At 34.7% G+C, this 19,279-nt stretch overlaps 1 protein-coding gene across 5 annotated transcripts in view; it reads right to left on the reverse strand.

Annotated features, from left to right (window-relative positions):
* The window catches only part of CENPC (centromere protein C), a 67,097-nt gene that overhangs the window by 39,863 nt on the left and 7,955 nt on the right, over positions 1-19,279 (reverse strand). For all 5 annotated transcript variants that reach the window (XM_053655009.1, XM_037150031.2, XM_037150033.2 and 2 more), the window contains exons 3-8: positions 17,295-17,365; positions 16,476-16,570; positions 15,459-15,564; positions 11,059-11,344; positions 9,729-9,941; positions 4,571-5,178 (exon numbers count right to left, since the gene is read on the reverse strand). In XM_053655009.1, the coding sequence (XP_053510984.1) occupies positions 4,571-5,178; positions 9,729-9,941; positions 11,059-11,344; positions 15,459-15,564; positions 16,476-16,570; positions 17,295-17,365 (1,379 nt within the window). The remainder of the gene's footprint in view (positions 1-4,570; positions 5,179-9,728; positions 9,942-11,058; positions 11,345-15,458; positions 15,565-16,475; positions 16,571-17,294; positions 17,366-19,279) is intronic.

Here is a 19,279-nt window from a genome sequence, read left to right on the forward strand (position 1 = left end):
CCCTTTATTATATGAAATGTTAAAGGGCCTTATTTAAGAAAAAGAAGATCAAAACTATGAACAATAAAATAGCAAAACAACAGATATGTACAAACAGTTAAATCTAAAAAAAAAAATAAGCAAACAAGAACAGAGACAGAATCAGGGATACAGAAATTGTTTTGATGGTGGCCAGATTGGGAGGACTGCCTGAGGGACTGGGGAATGCTGGGTAGAGAGTGGCAAAGGGGGGAAAATCTAGACAACTGTAATGGCATAATCAATAAAGTATAATATTTAAAAAAGACTGATTTTGACAATGATACAGAAAAAGAATATACAAAGTCAAAACCAAACCACTTAACAGTGTCATTTCAGAAACTAGTTCAAGATCGAGAAACACTGAAAGTGAAAGACAAAGTATTTAGAAAACTAATAAACAAGAGCACATACAGAAATACACCTGATATATGAACAGTTGGTAATGTGAAGAGTGTTAACTTAAAACTGAGGGGACATGTCATACATAGGGGACTTGTGCCTTGACTGGTATGGCTCAGTTGGTTGGGCATCGATCGTCCCACAAACAGAACGGTCATTGTTCAATTCCCAGTCAGGACACATGCCTGGCTTGCAGATTCAGTCCAAGATGTGGCACTTACAAGAGGCAACTATTTGATGTTTCTCTCTCTCCATGTTTCTTTCCCTCTCTCTCTCCTTCCTTTCCCCTCCCTCTAAAAGTAAATAAATAAAATCTTTTTTAAAAATGGAGAGAAGTGACTTATAAGTGATAAACTTTTACTACTGCAGAATATTTTACATATTTACATGTAAAGAAGTAGGATTCTGAAAGTGAGTCATATTTTAATAAACACAGCAAAATTATTCATCCAAATAAACAATACTTCTGTCACTAATGACTATATATTCCAATGACCCACAGACACGATAGCTGCTAAGTTTAAGATTTGGGGATATTTTAAAAATGGGAGAAATATAATTCTTTTTCTCATAGAACTATCACTTTAGACCCTAGAAGAAAATACAGAAATTCATCAACTAATTGTGTTTGATAAAATAAAAAGGGTGCCCTGGATGGTGTGGCTCAGTTGGATGGAGGAGCATCATCCTGTAACCAAAAGGTTGCAGGGTCAGTTCCTACTCCAGATACAGGCCTAGACTGCAGGTTCCCGGGTCCAGACACATGCAATCCCCGGCCAGGGCACATACAGGAGGTAGCCAATTGATGCTTCTCTCTTGCATCAATGTTTCTCTCTCTCCCTTCCTTTTTCTAAAAGCAGTAAGAAAATGTCCTTCAGTGAGGATTAAAATAATAATTATAATAATAAATTAAGTAATAAAAAGTGTTGCTTGGAGTATGTACAGGAATATATCAGGGTGGGGTAATAATTGAGTGAAGTGATATTTAACCTGAGTACAATGCTTGATGTGGAAGCGGTACATTTAGAAAAAAATTTCTAGGCAAAAGGAACAACATATTAAATTGCCCACAGGTGAGAAAGTGGTCTGTTTAGGGGACTGAAAGAAATTCATTATACAGTAACCCAGGAGATGAATCTGAAGTGGTAGAGAGAAGCCAGTGTCTATAAACTGCTACAACAATCTAGAAATAAATTACTGGTAACTTTAGATTGGCTAAAGAGACGAGCAGAAAGAGTGGAGAGAAGTAACAGATATGAAAACTACTTAGGAGGAAGTCAAAGACTTACTGACTTCATATGGATTGCTAGGTAAACGAAAGAGTTGAAGATGATCTGGTTTCTTTCTTGAGCTAGTAGATTTATTACAGTTCTATTTATGAAGACATGAAAACTAGAGGACAAGCAAGTCTGGAGAAATTTTTGCAATAATCAGTCTGAGAAGCCTGTGAGACATCAAAAGTAGAAAAATCAACTGGTTCAATGCAACTTATCAGTTTAGGCATTACCAATTTTTCAAGTGCCTTTTGAATTAAAGACAAATTATCTTCAGAATAAAAATATCTTTGGAATTAAATTATCTTCATATTTGTCTTTGAAAAGTGGCATAGTTGGCTACATAATGGCCTCCCAAAGATGTACTCATCTTAATCCATAAAAATCTGTGAAAATGCTACCTTACATGTCAAGAGACTCTGCAAATATGATTAAGGTTATAAACCTTAAATTATTCAGAATGATCCAATTTCATTACATGTGTCCTTAAAAGTAGCAGTCAGTGAAAGAGATAGGATGATGGAAAAAGAAGTAACTGAAATTTGAAATGTGAGAAGGCTAGCTAGCATTGCTGGTTTTGAAGATGCAAGAGGGGAGCCATGACTGAAGGAACATAGGTGACCTCAAGAAGCTAAAAAAGGCAGTCTCTCCCAGAACCATTCAAAAGTAATTGAACTATGTCAACATCTTGATTTTAGCCCAGTGAGATCCACTTCAAACTTCTAACCCACGAAATTGCAAAATAAAAAAAGCGTGCTGTTTTGAGCTACTACATATGTAATAATTTGTTATGAAAGCAATAGAAAATTATCATTGGTATGATAATTAATCTTAATATTATATCCCCTAACCAATCTAGATAAAAATTTATTATATATGAAAGTTAATGTACAAAAACATAGAACATACTCAATAAATGTTTAATATTAATAATTCAAGACAGTATCCATCCAGTATACTTTCTTGATATGCTTCTTCCTAAGAAATTATGGATAAATCAAAATTTTGAGGCTACAAATTTTGTGAATTCATATTCTACTTAAGGAACTAGTAGGAAAAAAACTTTCTTGTAATGTAACTATCCTTCTCAGTTTAGTCAGATTGTTTATGTTGTATTTTCTTTAAATGGTCAGCTGCTAATTAGAAACTGAAAGAAGCAAAAAACTGAGAACAATTCCAATAAAAATATGGCACCTAACATTTTAAAAAGAGGCCCACAAAATAGAAATGGTTGCTTTTTTCCATTTTAAGCAGAATTTTTCAAATACACATAGGCACACACAGATAAAATTGAAATCTGACAACTATTATTTCTGGATATAAATCTGTGTTATAGAATATATAAAAAGAAAGCTAAAATAATGAGTAATTAAGTAATAACTATATTAGAGTTTGTTTTTATAAAAACTAGCTTAAATATTGTGCCTTAACATGACCCTTCTCCCCTCTAAATCAGCAATATAGTATAATCATCTAGAATGTTCAGGCACCTATACAGTTCTAGTCAAGAGAGTTTTCTGGTTGGCTAATAGTTTTTCCAATTTGAGCATCAAAAAACGTTTTCAGTTATTTTAAGACTTCATGATAGAGCTGAAAAAAACTACACGTTCTAGAATGATAGAATGAGACAGATCATTGGCCAGCATTTTTTAACCTCCTTTGAATGTTATCTCCTACCTTACAGAATTGTCAAGAAGGACTAAATTATATTACATACATATAAAGTATTGAATACATTTGATAAGTGCTTTCTATTCCTCTAATATTCTGGATAAAATTCTTTCTATAAGAATAACTACCTTTTCTATTACTTAAACAGTAGAACAAGGAACATAAAATTGATCTCTTCTTCATGACAGTGTCACATCACAAACCTCAATCACTTATACCATACTGACATAAGGAGGGCAGCCATACTCCAGGTTTATCTAAAACAATACTAGTTTTATGCTTACGGTCCTTGACATCCTCTCTCAAGCTCAAGTGTCCCAATTTGTATGATAAATGACATAGTGTCCCAAGATACAAAGATCTATTGAGATATTAGATGATTGTTCTCAGTGCTTCCATTATCATCCTGTCAATATATGTGTATCTGTTCGTTGGTTAGAGACCCCACCAGACTGATCTTTTTTAATGATAAAAATTGTCTTAGTAATCTTTGTTATTTTATCTTTGTTTAGCCTTTAATGTCTGTGAGATAAACAAGTAAATGATGGAATAGAAGAGTATGAATTTCTATCCTGTAAGAAATAGTCCCACACCATCCTGGGGTTTTGGTTTTCTTCCTTTATTCTCACCCAAAGACACTTTTTCATTGCTTCTTTTTTAGAAAGATGAATGGAGAGAAGAAGGGAAAGGGAGAAACACTGATGTGAGAGAGAAACGTTGATTGGCTGTCCCCCACATGTGCCCACACCAGGGACCAGACCGCAACCTAGGCATGTGCCATGACAGGAATCAAACCCACAACCTTTCAGTTATGCTCGGATGACACTTGAACCAGCTGAGCCGCATCAACCAGGGCCATCCTGGGTTCCCCACCCCACAATTTATACTTAAATAAACCTCAAGAATATATGCTGTCTTCTTTGAGTTCCTGTTACTACCTGCTTTACTCACCTTTCTCTCTCACTTCTCTCTTTATATATGCTTACCATGTTAAAAGTTACACAAAAATCAAGCAACTTGGAATTGTATTACATGTAAATAAATTCTAGAAAAAGCCTACAGGATTTTGAGGCTCTTTACAGATTTAGTCTTTCTTTGCCTACTACCCAAAGCTAAATAGGAATATTAAAAAACATAAGGTAAAAAAAGATAATAATAAAGTAGTAGAATAATGTTAGCAGTTAATATTTAATATAAATACTTACCCACAGGTGGCATCTGTTTTTTAAAAATACGAACATTTCTCTTCTCTTCACATGCTTCCATATTTCTGTCTGAATTTCTTTGCGACTTGTCTCGAGCAATGTGTGACATATTTGTATTTTTATCTTTAGCTTGTTCCATATCAACCTGTTCTTCAAATACAGTGGCCTTAACTTTTCTTTTCTGTTTTTGTTTTATAGTCCTTTTGTTTGCAGATGATTTTTTTGCATTCTTAGAATACATTCCATTTTTTGTAGATCTACAATTATTTTCCATTTCATCTGACGAAATACAATTCTTACCCAGTTTTCTTTGTTCAGAGGGCTGAGAGTTCTCTACTGGGTGACCTTTACCAGAATGTTTGTCATTTGTCAAAGTCACAGGTGTTACACTGTGATGTTTTTCTCTTGACTTCTTACTTTGAAAGAGTGCAGTGCTCTCAGTACGGGATACTGTACATTGTTTTGAAGGAACAGCCTTTCTTGGTATAGTAATCCAAGAACGACTGGCGAAATTATCTGATTCATCAATTATAAATTCATCTTCTACATTCATATCATTTGCAGGAGATGAGTGAGGTGGAGTAGCTGCTATATACCTAACAACAGGACTAAAAAAAATGTTACAATAAATAATAGCTCAAAAAAAATAAGGCTCTTACTTTTGCCTAGTGAAGAAAATAATCCATATAGTAAATAAAATCTACTATCTTTTTAAAAAGATTTTATTTATTTTTAGAGAGAGGGGAAAGGAAGAAGAAAGAGAGGGAGAGAAACAACATGTGGTTGCCTCTCTGACCCAGCCTACAACCCAGGCATGTGCCCTGACTGGGAATCAAACCAGCAATCCTTTGTTCGCAGGCTGGCACTCAATCCACTGAGCCACAACAGCCAGGGCAAAATCAACTATCTTTTAAATAGAAGTTCACATCTCCTCGATTTCCCCTTACCCTTAAAAGGCCTTCCTTCCTTTTATATGTCTATAATCTGATCACAATAATTTATAACACTAATGGGGGTCACAGAAATTTAGAGCTCGAAGAAAGCCTAAAATCAACTAATTTGATGATCCCACCCATTGCTTATTTATTAAAAAATTGAAACCCAGCCTGGTTGGATGGTTCAGTTGGTTGGGTATGGGCCAGTGCACCAAAAAGTCTGTGGGTTTGATCTCCAGCCAAGGCGTACAGGTTGCAAGTTCAATCCCTGGTCAGGGTGCATATGAGAGGCAACTGTTCAATGTTTCCTTTTCTCTCTTTCTCCCTCCCTTTCCTCTCCCTAAAAATCAATAAACATATCTGACACAGGAAATAGGATAGAAGAACTCTGAGACTATGCTGCTGTTGCTTGCCAGAAGCTATCAGCCAGTGACTATCAGCTATCGTCCTGGTTGCCAGGTAATGCCTTTTAGCACTTACGTAGCAGCTAGGAACGAGCATCCAGAGGGTAAATAAAGGCAGGGCCCTCACCATTACAACCTAACAAAGAACAATACAGGGGGCCAAAAGCCAAGGAAGACATATCTCACCCATTCACCTAGTTGTCCTGAGCCTGGACCAATAAGGCTGCCAGGCATTCTGAACAACAAGCAAAAATGATAGTGCAGAAGTGGGGTGGAGCCCTTGAAAGTCTCTATGTATTATCTCCACTAGCTGGGAAAAGGAAAACCTTGAGACTGTGTATTTATTCCAAGGCCTAGAAGGTGGAAAGAGGAAGGGGTCTATAGTATCTAAAAAAAACAACCAAACAAAAAAAACCCATAAAGCTTTGGTTAGCTGCCTGCCTCCAGTCACGTATGCAAAATGAACAAATACAGTCTGGAGTAAGATAGGGATTTGGGCTAATAGGCCCCCACACATACCTGTTTGGTTAGTCTTGTCTCCCTAGGAAAGCTGGCACCACCTTTACCAGTCAAGCAATATGTAACGCCCTCACCCTGCCAACTATGTAAGTCCTCAGAACAAAGTCTCTCTCCATGTCTCTCTCTCTCTCTCTCTCTCTCTGCTTCGTGGCCCCTTTGCCACACAGGGGACCTCTGTTCACCTGTACTAAAGGGACTCTCTTTTTTGGCAACCTAGCCTCTGGCCACCTGGGTGCTCATCACCTGGCCTCTGGTCACCCTGCTCTTGCCACCCTTGCTTTTCCTTTCCCACCAGAACTTAGCACTAATAAACTTTGCCTGGATGCTAACTGGCTTACTGATCCGTAATTCTTTACTGTGTCAGCAAGAAGAACCAGGTTTCTCCCAGTAACATATTCTTAGGTGTGGTAAAATAAAAGACAAAACCCAAAGATGTGTGAATATAGTCAAGATACATTGAATGACAGTCCAAAAATGCATGCTATTATTACATATGTTAAATTATATATGTTTGTACAAATGTCTCTTTAGATTCCTTATCTAAACTGGTTTTCCAGACCCAATTCCAATGTGGTATGGGGTCCTCCTATACCAACAAACAATTTTTCAGATACCACCAATAATATATCTGAGAATTCAGCTCAATTCTGGCACTATCTATCCAAGACAGCATGAGATGGCATAGGTTAAGGGTTCAATCCTACAAGAACCCCTATACACCCAAATACCTTTCAGGTGTCAACTACAGCCCACACTACATACACTTCTGACAGACAAGCCATACACTGAAGTTTCTTAACGACCCCCTCCAAGTCAAAATGTCAACTGCAAGTCCAAACTGCTACCTACACTTCTGATCAACTAGCTATAAATGAGAGGTTCCTACAACCTCTTCCTTGGGTTTGATTAATTTCAACCACTCACAGAACTCAGAAAAACATGTTACTAGATCACTCATTTATTGCAAAAGGATGTCACTGAGGAACAGCCAGATAAAAGAGATGTACAGGGCAAGGTATATGGGAAGGCACTTCGGGCTCATTGCATCTCCAAGTGTTCACCAACCAGGAAGCTCTTAGAACTCACCCTCATGGGTTTTTAATGGAGGTTTCCTTACATAGTTGTAATTGATTAAATCACTGGTCGTTGGCAATGGACTTAACCTCCCCTCCTTGGAGGTGTGGGGTAAGGCTAAAATTTCAACACTAATCACAAGGTAGTTTCCATTGGCAACTAGACCCCATTCTTACCAATGCTTTCTAAAGTTACCACATTAACAAAACAAAAGGCTTGTTTTCACTATCAACACTTAGAAAATTCCAAGAATTCAGGGCATTGTGAACCATGAATTGTGGCCAAGGACCAAATATATATATGAAATTAATTTTAGTCATCTAAATGACCAAACATTTATTTCTTATGAATCACAATGTTGCAACATCTAAAGAAAGATTATTTCTGAGATATCTTCAAGTCTAATATCTAGGAAAATACTAATAAATTATATTATGTGAAAAAATCATTCCGGGTATGAATAATTCACATACCATTTTCATGTACATCTCAGTATGTAATCATGGTATAGAAATAAATGGAATATATCTAAAAAAGTAAGTGCACTGGGATTAAACAGCACCTCTTCCAATTAGCTGGGAAACTTTTCAGAGAAAAAAAATTATTCAAAGGATCATACCCCTCCAAAATTCATACATTAAAACATAATCCCCAATGTGATAGCATTTGAAGATGAACAGGTCATCAAGATGGAATAATCATGAATGGAATAGTGTCCTTATAAAAGAGCCCCAAGAAAGTCCCTTTGCCACTTCCTGCCATGTGTGAGGTTATAGAAAGAAGATAGCAATCTATGAACCAGAAAGCAAACCTCACCAGATACTGCAACTACTGGAGCCTTGATCTTGGACTTCTCAGCCTCCAGAACTATGAGAAATAAATTTCTGTTGTTTATAAGCCACAGTCTACGGTAGTCTGTTATAGCAGCTCAAATAGACTAAGACAACACTAGAGAAAGATGACTTCTGGCTAGATGCAAAAATCAAAAAAGACTTTGTGGCACTTGAGTTGGATCTTCAAGGATGGACAAGTTATGGTCATGAGGAAATGTAAGGAAGACAATCAGAGGCAAGAGTATGAACAAAAGCAATGAAGCCAAGAAAGTACTAAGAATAGTGAGCAGCAATTAAGAACAAAATCAACTTTACTCATTAGTTCACCAAAAAAAAAAACAAACCATTAAAAAATAATTATTTTGGACGTAGATATAATTACCCCATAAGTATACCATATTTGTATCAGATGGTGAAGACAACATCCATAAATAACATAAAAGATTCCACAGAGAGAGAGATCTCAACTACAGAACAAAGACTGAACAAAAGAGGCATTTCATTCATGCATTCATTCGTTCATTATGTTTTTATAAAACTGTCCTAACATATAACAGAAAATACAAAAAAACTCTAAACTCCTAGAAAGAATAGCCTATGTCTTAATCTACTAAGAAAGAAACACATAAAATAGTTAAACTATAATGCAAGGCATGAAACTATTTAAAAAACAATGGAGTTGGGACTTGGAAAAAAAACTAGAAGTCTAGCATGGACCTTAAAAGAAAATTGAGATTGGCATATGACAAGGGAAAAAGGTGTGCCAAAGCAAGGACAACTGCAAATATGTATGACCAAGTTGGTAGAAACAGTTAACTAAGCAGGATAAAGGCCTTAAATGCCAGCTGACAAATCTGAAGTTTATTCTATAGACCATCCTATAGAACATCCTCATGTTCTCGCCCTAGCTGCCTTTATATCTAGCTAACTCTAATGTACAGCCACAGATAAGAATCAGTGTTTTGAAGCTGCAGAACCACAGATGGTTTTCCAGTATTAACAGATTAAAATTCATTTTACAACTATCCTTTATTAACACAATCAGAAAAAAGAAAAAATATTTGAAAACCTTAATAGTGAAATAAAGGCACCCAAACATAATTCTATTTATAAATAATACGTTCTTTGAGAACATACGAACTAGTAAGTATTGATTAGCTGAATAAACTTATTTCAGCTAATTGTCTACTTTAGTGCCTACTAAACAATGGTTTTAGGGGATTTAGTGTTTAAGAAATAACATTCTCTTTACAAGTTAGGTATCATTCCAATTAACATCAGTGTCAATTAAGATTCATTTCTAGTTAAAAATAGTATTTAGAATCCATAGATATAGTTATTCATAAAATGTGAAAGAAAAAATGTCTCAAATCATAGTTTCTCAATAACTCACCTGGATTCGTTTTTTCTGTTTAAAGTTTCTAAAAACAATGTTGAAAAACTCTTTTTAGCTTGTGGTTGAATTTCATATTCTGAATCTTGTATTATATTCTGAGATGTTTCAGATGGTTTTCTCCCTTGTGGTCTTTCTGATAATACTTCATCCTCTATACCTTTGTTCTCTATTTCTGCTTTCTTTGAAATATCTTTATCTTCAAAGTCTAACCTAAAAGGTTAAAAAGAAGACAAGCTGAATAATCCCAGTTTATGAGTTTTCCTGAATTCCCTTATAGTGATAACACAGACCACTTACAAAAATTTCCAGTAAGCCTTTATTAAAAATTTATAAATGCTGATTTGTAATCTTACACAAATATACAAGGCAAATCACTCAGAAAAAGTTTTGTTTGTATTTGTCAATAGAACAAAATTAAAAAGATAAATCATATACCAGAAATGTATAGCTTACAGCACTAGTTCTTGAACATCTGATAGAAATTCGAATTATTTAGAGAATCTTATTCAAATACAGATTCTGATTCAGTAGGTCTAGGGCACAGTTTGAGATTCTGTACAGCATATTCTCAAATGATGTTATTTCATTCAGCATGTTTTCATTATTAAGTTGATGAGATGCCACAGGAACTCCTGTTTCTATCAATTAGCCAATGGTAAAATTGGTTTAGTTACATTTCATTTCACTCACAGTCACAAAACCTATTGATGACATTTAGTGAGCACTTACTATATTATTAATAATCTTCCAGATAATTCCATTGCTCTGATCCTTAGGTATAGACCATTCTTTAAATCACAAACTTTTAGAATGTACTTAACTGATTGGCTCCAAAATCACACAATACCTTTGACAGAAATTGTACTCATTGCAGAGGTCCCCAAGAGCAAAAGACCCGGAATGATCTACTTTGCTTCTAAAAAGCTAAAGAAAAAGCTCCAAAAAATGGACATTAGTTTACAGTAGTTCATCCTTAATAATACTTATCCTTTGTTACCCTGGAAATGACCTAATACATACCTACCCTGTTAATTACAAATAGTGTAGAAAAATAAAAATTAATTCTCCTAGAAAGTTACAGAAACATATCAGAAAAAAAAATACATTTTCCACACAGCAGCAAAGTTACCCCCAGCTTCTCTGAAGTGCACTTTAAGATCTTCCTTATTAAATACTAAATTGAATATATACTGAATATATTATATTATCCTCATAACATGTTAATATTCCTTCATACTTACTATAAAATCCATGAGATTAAATTATGTACTTTTTAATATAAATGGTAAAACTTTCATAGTAGAATATTTAAATTTTAAAAGTTCACCTTTTTCTGGTTTTAAGAGAAATCTCTGTACTTGAAGACAGCATATTTATTGAATCTTCAAAAATGTAGGTCTCTCTCTTTTGCCCAATAGGCGAAATAGCATTTTGCAGTGCTGATGTATTTGCATCCAAAAGAACAAAAGGTGAACCAACAGATAAGTAAAATTCTTCATCGGCTTCAGTGAGATGACCTTGTAGTTTTTTACCTGACAATCTTCTTGAGTCAGGGGTATTTTTAGAACCAACATCAGTTGCCAAAACTTTCTGATGAACTTCATGAGCCTGGACTGGGAGAAAATTATGTGAAGATATTTTAATATTTTAAAATAATATTAGAATCTTTTTAAAATTCATCAACTATTTCAGTTAAAATAATTTTCAGAAGACTCACAGATAACTAAGTTTATAATCAAAGATCTACAATTAAAATACATAAGAACATACTTTAAAGTTATAATTTCTGAAATTAATGAATTGAAATACGTATTTTGGTTCATTCTCTGAAGTATGAAATAAGAGAAATACTCAAATATAGAAAATTCACAGTTTTATCGATAGTCAATTTATTCTAGATCTGAATAAATCTTTGCATGGGTAAAACAATGAAGTAATCTTAGAGAAATTAAAAGATTCCATCTTTATTTATTTATTTATCAATCAAAGGGATCCTTAAATTTTTTAAAATCTTTTTTTAAAAGATTTTTTACACTTATTAATTTTTAGAGAGGGGAAGGGAAGGAGAAAGAGAGGGAGAGAAACATCAGTGTGCAGTTGTCTTTCATGAGCCCCCTTCTGGGGATCTGGCACAAAACCCAGGCATGTGCCCTGATTAGGAATCAAATGGGCGACCCTTTGGTTCGCAAGTCAGCACTTCCACTGAGCCACACCAGCCAGGGCAAGATTCAATCTTTAGATTAAGAGTAAACTAGGACAGCTAACTAAGCACATATTTAAACATACACATACACATATATAGAATAACAGAGATTATACAGTATACAGATATAGAGATATATATCAGATATGTGTATCTATGAAGAGAATATAAATATAAGTATTATCTTCATATTTACATACACATATGAAGATCTATATATGTAAAAATATATATATATATATCCTCTTAACCCTCAATTTTCAAATATCAAAGAAAACATAATGACCAGATAGCATTCACACTGACTCATGTTCTTAAGAAGCAAAGATTAAAAATTAAAATTATAAGCAAAAATGGCTTTTGATTCAGGAACAAGATATCATAATCTCACTTTTTCATACTTTTCACTCTAAATACAATTACATTTTCTGGTAATTATCCATCAAACAACAATAACAGAACTCTGAAAGCTGGAGAGAAGGTATATTTGTTAAGAACTGCAAGCCTTCAGCAACAACAGACAATGTGATTAATTCCTTGGGTTTTCTTTATATTCCCCAAATATATATACCCATACTGGGCTCTGAAGAGGCCTGCAATCCAGAACAACCAATAGGTAAGGAGGCTGGGGGTAACCTGCACTCTCTAGAAGGGAAACACTCAGAGACCAAGTGGGAAACTCTAACACCCACTCCACAACCCAGGCCTCGGAGCACCCCATTCCACTGCATGGGCAGAGAGCAAAGCCTTAGGCAGTGCCAGGCCCAGTCCCTTAAGTACTATGGAACAGCACAAGTAAAGAAGCAAGGCAAATAGGAAATAGACTTTCAGGAAGACCAGAAAGTTCAGAGAGTCCCAAAGAATTTGGACCCAAGAAGGAACACACCAAGGCACATCATAATTATATTACCTAAGATTAAAGACAAGGAGAGAATCCTAAAAGCTGCAAGAGAAAAAAAAGGAGACAGTTACCTACAAAGAAGTTCCCATAAGTCTATCAGCTGATTTCTCAAAAGAAACCTTGCAGGAAAGAAAGGGCTGGAATGAAGTTTTCAAAGTCAGGAAAGGGAAGGACCTACATTCGAGATTACTCTATCCAGCAAAGCTTTCATTTAGAATGGAAGGGCAGATAAAGTGCTTCCCAGATAAGGTCAAGTTAAAGGAGTTCATCATCACCAAGCCATTTCATTATTATATGAAATGTTAAAGGGACTTATCTAAGAAAAAGAAGATGATCAAAAATGTGAACAGTAAAATGACAACAAACTCACAACTATCAATAACTGAACCTAAAAAAAAAATCAAACTAAGCAAACAATACAAGAACAGTATCACAGAAATGGAGATCACATGGAGGATTATCACTGGGGAGTGGGAGGGGAAGAATGGAGGAAAAGGTACAGGGAAAGCATAAACGGTAGATACAAAATAGACAAGGGGAGGTTAAGAACAGTATAGGAAATGGAGAAGCCAAAGAACTTATATATATATGACCCAGAGACATGAACTAAGGTAGGGGGGCAGAGTACGCTGGTGGGAGGAGAAGTGAAGGCAGAAGGGAAAAAAGGGGAGGAAAAATGGGACAACTATAATAACATAATCAATAAAATGTATTTAAAAAAATAAATTGAACAAAATTAGAAAGGAGAAAGAGAACAGCAACTATGTATTTACAAATAGCAAATGATTATGATGGACATATGAAACTAATATAATGGTACAGGACAATTAGACTTTAACCGAAAAAAAAATTGTTTTTAAAGATACTCAAAAAGCTCGTGGAAAGGAATTTTCCAGCCAGCAACTAGCCCACATGAGTGAGTCGTCTTTGAACAATATAGCTCCAGTCAAGCCTTCAGATGACTGAATCCCTGGCCAACATCTTGCCACCCATGACAGATTTCATGTCAGGATCATCTAACTAGGCTGTACTAAATTCCTAACCACGAGAAAATATGAGATTAAAAAACATTATCATTATTTTAAAAGAAAAATCTATTTGAAAACTACTAAAGCTATATTCCCTATAAAAATTCTTATCTAATATCTCTTACCACATCCTAGTAAGCAATGTTCCTACCAGTAAAACAAAAGAACAGATAATCACATAAAACTTATTCTTATTCACAATTGAAAAAAAACAACTCTAGAAAGGGACTTGAGAGGGACGCAAAAACAATTTCATTTCACAATTCTGCTTAGACTGGCCATGATCTTGTCACTGAAGCCAACACAGGTATCACCTGCAGCACTTCTAACTTTTCTTTTCTTTTTTCTTTAATATATTTTATTGATTATGCCATTACAGTTCTATTCCCCTCCTCACTCCCCCCCACCCTGCACACCCCCACCCCCACCACTCCTCCCCTTTAGTTTATGACCATGTGTCTCAAGTTCTTTAGATTCTGTATTTCCCCTACTATTCTTGCCCTCCCCCCTATCTATTTTCTACCTACCGTCTATGCTACTTATTTTCTGTATCTTTTCCCCCCTTCTCCTTCTCCCACTCCCCTGTTGCTAACCCTCCATGTGATCTTCCTTCCTATGGTTCACTCCTGATCTAGCTGTCCTCTTAGTTTGCTTTTGTTTTAGGTGTGGTTGTTAATAACTGTGAGTTTGCTGTCCTTTCACTGTTCATCTTTTTTATCTTCTTTTTCTTAGATAAGTCCCTTTAACATTTCATATAATAAGGGCTTGGTGATGATGAACTCCTTGAATTTGATCTTATCTGAGAAGCACTTTATCTGCCCTTCCATTCTAAATGAAAATGTTGCTGGATAGAGCCATCTTGGTTGTAGGTCTTTGGATTTCATGACTTGGAATACTTCTTTCCAGCCCCTTCTTGCCTGTAAGGTCTCTTTTGAGAAATCAGCTGACAGTCTGATGGGAACTCCTTTGTAGGTGACTGTCCCCTTATCTCTTGCTGCTTCTAGGATTCTCTCTTTCATTTTAATCTTGGCTAATGTAATGTTGATGTGCCTTGGTGTGTTCCTTCTTGGGTCCAACTTCTTTAGGACTCTCTGAGCTTCCTGGATTTCCTGGAAGTCTATTTCCTTTGCCAGATTGGGGAAGTTCTCCTTTATTATTTGTTCAAATAAGGTTTCCACTCGTGGCTGTTCTTCTTCCCCTTCTGGTAGCCCGGTTTGGCTGAAGGGTTCGTTGTTGTCAGACTTCCATATAGTTCAACTTTCTGTGGTTTGCTGCGTTTTTGTTGCTAAAACTTTGTTGTTTTTAAACTTGGTTGTGGGAGAAGGCACAGTGCTTCCACCTAACGCCTCCATCTTGGCAGAAGTCTCTAACTTTTTAAATATACCTAATTTATTATAGAATTGTACACCTGAAACCTATGTAATTTTATCAACTTTTGTCACCCCAATAAATTCAATAGAAAAGATAAATACATAGATGATGGATATATGATTGATTGATAGACAGGTAGATGATAGATAGATAGATAGATAGATAGATAGATAGAAAGAAAAATAGATATCTAGGCAAGTAACACCCATGGGCATGCCACCAACCTGATTCTTTTTCAGCTGTACTTGGTTCTACAGTAAACTGCTGAGAGGCTCCTTTTTTTCTTAAAGAAACTGAAACAGACTTTGAATGTGGTATCTGGGACTGAGCCTAAAGGAATAACATTAGATCATTAGATGTACTCGCTTAAATTACCAAATCTGATTAAAAACATTTGTTATTAAATTGAAGAAAAAATCAAGTATTTAAAAATAATAAGCCAGGCTGTAGAGTTGTATACTTAAACTACTTTTGAAAACAATTTGGCATTACCTAGGAAAGAAAGACAATATTATTCAATGCAAAGATCTTAAATATTAGCAAAACAAATAAAAAATAAGTAATACTTTGTGACCAAGTGAAGGAAACTTAAAATTGATTTAACTTTCAAAAATCAATGTATGACATTGGAAAAGGTCTCTCAGTTCTGAAAGAAACAGACCTGTTCATTCCATTCAACCAAAATGCTATATATGTTTAATTATTTGTTTATGCCAGTTTCTTATAAATATTATTTATAGCATTTGATTTTTAGCTCCAATTTGTATTGTACTTTTGAATAATTTTTCTTCAATCATTAGTTTCAAGAACTCTATTTGAAAGTCTTCCGCTTTGTAGATTTAAATCAACCTGCCCTCTTAAGATATACAAGCAATAAAATATTAATTTTCCCATATAGCAGCAACAATTGCTTCAGTTTTCAGAAAACAACCAGACTTGTCCACCTAGATTTAGAACTTCAAAAGCTGTCCACTTTCCTAAAAACCTAATTTATTTTTTTAGAAGTGAAAAATGACTGTGTTATAATTTGATAATTCACATTCCCAGTTCTTTAATTTCAAACACAGGAATTATCAATTCAAAATTTTCACAAATACCTCCAAATTTTATAGAAAAATCGATGGGAATGTAAGATTCCCTTTTAAGAATAAGATTTACAAACAACTAAAATGTACCTAACAACATTGAGTATTCACTTATTAAAATATTAAAGCTGTACTATCATTTTTTTTTTGACTTACCTCTCTAATTGGCGACTGAAGACAAGTACCTTTTTCTTTGGGTGTTGAGTAAAGTATTGATTTTGTAGAATTTGTGCTAAAATCATTGGCAAGACCTAACAAAAATTTTTAAAGGAAGAAATTTAAAAAAATAAAATACAGTATAAAATATTTGGGTTACAATTTTAAAAAATCTCTATGTTGACACATAAATCTGTTTACTCTTTAAATACAATGAGCTTAAATGAAGTACAGACATCAATACAATATTCAAATGTCCCTAGAAAGCATCAGGAATTAAAAAAGACAAGATGCTGAAGAAATATGTGTCAGATCTTTCAGAGCTTATATAGAAGATACTTTTTCATGAGTTGTACTTATTTCTTTGATTGGTCTATTTTCTTATTCCAGTACCTTCTGACACTGACCAGGACTTAGAAAACTTTTTGACATAATTCACCATTTCTTTAGAAATGGGTGCAGATCACCAAATATTATTTCAAGCCCTCTAGTGACCCCAAGAATTCTGCACATTTATTTCTATTACATGAAATACTTTTTTCTTGTGTATGGTAATTACCTATGAATTTCCAGACTATAGGAATCTAGTGTAAACTAAAGAGAATGACAATTATTCTCATTTTTGCCCCTTATCCTCTGAGTACCGGAAGATACTGAATACATGAAAGATTGCACAGGTAATCATAATTCCTGGGAAAATATTTTATAATATTTTATAATAGATGCTGAAACATATTTGCTGCATTTGATTATTAGTGTGACAAATTACTATCTTCATCCATCCAGACCCTCGAAGTCCATTTGGAAATGAAATCTTACTTTTTTCTTCAAAGCAGTCTTGTAAGATTACCAGTATGTTCTGGTCTTGCCTCAAATTAATGTCAGGTGCCCTAATAAGAAAAAAAAAAAAAGAAGAAAAATATTTTAACATATTATTTCCAGAAAATATTTGTTATTTACATTACCATCTACTTTGAAAATTCCCTATCTCCTTAATTAAAAAAAGTTAATTAATGGGAAAAACATCACCTTTACCATCTGAGGACAAAATAAGTACTTGACTCCAAGAATTCCCAGAAAAATATGTGAAGTAGTATGTCATTATCTGCATTAATAATTATATCCCTAAGATAGGATATCAATGCCTAAAGCTGTGTAAGGCTTTAGATGTACCTAAACAAGAACACAAATTATTTTGAACAAATCCATTTAGTCCTGAAATTCTTTTTTTAATAAAGACTCTACTGTCACAAGTCCTAACGGCTCCAAGTAACAGTCTTCTCTGCAAGTTCTCAAATGCACTTTTGATTCAATATCATTAATCTTAGCAGTACTTTATGAATCAGTATAAATTTTTAATTAAAAATTACATTGAGTTAGTTGTATACTCACATGCGGTTGTAAAAACTAATATAAGAGATCCCTTTTTCAGTTTACTGTTTTCCTTAAATTTCAAAACACTCGACAAAACTTTAGTATACTACCAGAACCAGGATATTGATACTGATACAATCCATCAATCTTAATCAGATTTCTCCAGTTCTGTATGTATTAATATGTGTATATATTTAGTTCTGTACAATTAATCATATATGGGTTCAGATATCACTACTGCAATCAGGATACTAAACAGTTCCATCACCAACAAAGATTCTTTTACTGACCCTTTATAACTACACCTACTACTTGTTTTAGTCCCACTGGACAAGCTGCATCTTTCTATTACCATTTAATCCATTCTTCGGAGTGCTTTCTTTTCCCATAGCTGTCATCAGTCGTAATGGCCTCTTCCTAGTCCATCATTTATCAAATTAACTTCTTTTCTCACTGCCACTAAGCCATTGCATGCTTACATTACTATTTGTTTCTTAATATAAAATAACTAAAATGACTACTTAGTGGACATAGAAATCATTATTTTAGGGTATAATCCAAGCAGTGGAACTGCTGGGTCAAAAGACAATTCCATTTTTAGTTTTCTGAAGAAATTCCATACTGTTTTCCACAGTAGCTGCACCAGTCTGCAATCCCACCAACAGTGTACTAGGGTTCCCTTTTCTCTACAACCTCACCAGTATTTGTTGTTAATTGATTTGTTTATGATGCACATTCTGACCAGTGTGAAGTGATACCTCATTGTTGTTTTAATTTGCATCTCTCTGATGGCTAGCATCCTTTCATACGTCTCTGGGCCCTTTGTATGTCCTCCTTAGAGAAGTATCTGTTCAGGTCCTTTGCCCATTTTTTAATTAGATTTTTTGTTTTCCTGGTATGGAGTCATGTGAATTCTTTACATATTTTGGAGATCAAATCCTTTAAGAGATATCATTTGCAAATATATTTTCCCATACGGTTGGTTCCCTTTTCATTTTGCTGGTATTTCCTTTGGCCATGCAGAAGCTTTTTATTTTGATGAAGTCCCATTTGTTTATTCTTTCTTTTATAACCCTTGCTCTGGAAACACCAATTCAAAAAAACCTATGCACCCGAATGTTCATAGCAGCATTATTTACAATAGCCAAGTGCTGGAACCAGCCTAAGGGTCCATCATCAGTAAATGAGTGGATCAAAAAACTGCGGTACATTTACACAATGGAATACTACACAACAGAAAGAAAGAAGGAGCTCCTACCCTTTGCAACAGCATGGATGGAACTGGAGAGAGTATTAATGCTAAGTGAAATAAGCCAGGCAGTAAAAGACAAATATCATATGATCTCACCTATAAGTGGAACTTAATCAGAAAAATAAACAAGCAAGCAAAATAGAAAAAGAGACATGGAAATAAAGAACAAGCTGCCAGT

The sequence above is a fragment of the Artibeus jamaicensis genome, unplaced genomic scaffold (assembly GCF_021234435.1).
Source record: "Artibeus jamaicensis isolate MK-2021 breed Jamaican fruit bat unplaced genomic scaffold, CSHL_Jam_final contig_908, whole genome shotgun sequence".
Classification (NCBI taxonomy): Eukaryota; Metazoa; Chordata; class Mammalia; order Chiroptera; family Phyllostomidae; genus Artibeus; species Artibeus jamaicensis.